At 39.5% G+C, this 2,353-nt stretch overlaps 1 protein-coding gene across 1 annotated transcript; it reads right to left on the bottom strand.

The window, feature by feature from the left end:
- Window positions 1-943: 943 nt before the first annotated feature.
- On the bottom strand, window positions 944-1,879 carry LOC142166997 (uncharacterized). Its single transcript, XM_075227145.1, has one exon. The coding sequence runs from the start codon at window positions 1,877-1,879 to the stop codon at window positions 944-946; it is 936 nt and encodes a 311-aa protein (XP_075083246.1).
- Window positions 1,880-2,353: the final 474 nt, after the last annotated feature.

The raw sequence follows: 2,353 nt of genomic DNA, 5'->3' as shown, positions 1-2,353 counted from the left end.
TCGACCTCAATATGCTTAGTTCGTTCATGGAAAACAGGATTACGAGCTATGTGTAAGGCAGATTGACTGTCACAAAATACTGAGACTGGTTTAGGATAAGGAATAGTGAGCTCATCAAATAGTCTGCACAACCAAGTTAGCTCTCCAACAACCTTTCTCAAGGACATATACTCTGCTTCTGCTGAGGATAAAGACATTGTTTCATGTTTCTTGGATTTTCAATAGATTGGACTATTGCCTAGCAGGACTATGTATCCAGTGACTGACCTCCTAGAGTCTGGGCAAGCAACCCACTCTGAATCATAATAACCCTTCAAGCTACAATCAGAGTCACTAGATAGAAAAATTCCCAGAGCTGGATCATTCTTCAGATACCTAAGCAAGTGGAAAGCTACTTTCAAATGTGGCTCCCTGTGGTTTTGCATGAACTGGCTAAGATGTTGTACACTGAAAGCTATGTCCAGTCTGGTATTGGTGAGGAAATTCAATTTTCCCACCAATTTCCTGTAGTAGGTAGGATCTGACAATGCTGCTCCTTCTTTGGCTCTCAACTTTTCATTTGGATCAAGGGGAGTGGAGAGGCTGCTGTAAGAAAGACATTCATATTCTTTGAGTAAGTCTAGTGCAAACTTCCTTTGAGATATTATCACACTCTCACCTGTGTAAAGAACTTCCAAGAAGAAAGTAATGTAGCTTTCCCAGGTCTTTTATCTTAAATTGATCATGTAAGAAACATTTGAGTTGAGTAATTTCTGAAAGATCTGTTCCAATGATGATAACATCATCTACATATACAGCTATATAAATGGTAGAATGCTTTGTTTTCTTGTAAAGGAGTGAGTAATCATTGGCTTGTTTGAGACCATATAAGGATTTGTTCAACTTGCACACTAAACCTGGAGAGTTGATCTCTAATCCTGGTGGCATTTGCATATATACTTCCTCACGTAGATCTCCATGAAGGAACGCATTGTTCACATCCAACTAAAAAATGTGCCACTGCAGTAGCTATAAGTGCTCTCACTGTTGTCATTTTCACCACAGGACTGAAGGTTTCTGTGTAGTCTATGACAGGCTGTTGAGTATATCCTTTTACTACTAGCATAGCTTTGAACCTCTCTACTGTTACATCAACTTTGTGTTTGATATTGTATACCCACCTGCAGCCAGTGGCCTGCTTCCCACTTGGCAGGGGCACTACATCCCAGGTATGGTTTGCATGTAGGGCTTCAAACTCATGTGTCATTGCTGCTTGCCAAGCAGGATTAAGGGTAGCTTCCTCATATGAAAATGGTTCAAAATCATTGCAGAAATTCATTACAAACAACTGACTATCATGGATTAAAGAATCAGTAGAAATATGACTATTTAAGGAAAACAAAGCATTAAAGGAGGTGGAAGTGGATAGTGGATCGGTGGGTAGAGAAGTAGATGTTGGTTTCAAGTGAGGTATGAAATAGACATAGTCCTGCAGATGAGCAGGTAATTTGTGTTTTCTGCCAGACCTTCTGGGCTCTAAGACAGGGGAATCATTTTGTGGAATGGGATCAAATAGATTTTGTGGAAGGATCTCAGGAGAATAAGGGTGTGGCTCTGGAAAAGAAGATGTAGAGTGATCAGGTGAAGAATGATCATGTGCTACTCTAGGGTTGTTTGGACTTGGTGAATTACCTACTGTGGGATGAGATGTAACAGTGTGTAAATCAGAGATGAAAGGTGGTAGAGTTGAGGGAAAAGAACCTGCAACAGGTGACACATCAAAAGGAAATACATTCTCATGGAAGATTACATCTCTGGATATGTGAGTCTTTTTGGTTTGCAGGTTCAGTACCTTGTATCCCTTGGTTTCAAAAGTATACCCAACAAAGACATGGGGCATAGTTCTGAGATCAAATTTGTCCCTACGTATTCTTGGTATAGTGGGGAAACACATACACCCAAAATTTTTCAAATGGGAATAGTTTGGTTTCTTTTTGTATAGGAGTTCAAAAGGGCATTTGTTCTTGAGGTATGTGGTAGGTAGTCTGTGGTAAGTAGTTGTTAAGATGAATTCACCACAATATCTTACAGGTAACTTTGATTGAAATAAAAGTATCCTGGATGTCTCAAGAAGGTACCTATGTTTTCTCTCAACCACACCATTTTGTTGTGGTGTGTATGAACAAGTTCTCTGGTAAACAATGCCTTGGGTCTGAAAGAAAGAATTTGCTTCTGTACTGGTGAATTCCAAACCATTATCTGGCCTTATTAACTTAATGGTTAGGTGAAATTGGGTTTAAACAAAGGAAATGAAGGCTTTAAGAATCTGCAAGGCATTGTTTTTACTAGACAAAAGATGAGTCCATGTGGACCT

This window comes from Nicotiana tabacum, chromosome 2 (genome assembly GCF_000715075.1).
Source record: "Nicotiana tabacum cultivar K326 chromosome 2, ASM71507v2, whole genome shotgun sequence".
NCBI classification, from domain to species: Eukaryota; Viridiplantae; Streptophyta; class Magnoliopsida; order Solanales; family Solanaceae; genus Nicotiana; species Nicotiana tabacum.
This window is presented reverse-complemented; position numbering and strand designations above follow the sequence as displayed.

Coding starts and splice junctions, on each gene's coding strand:
- LOC142166997 (XM_075227145.1), bottom strand. CDS start 1,879: ATGCCCCATGTCTTTGTTGGGTATACTTTTGAAACCAAGGGATACAAG.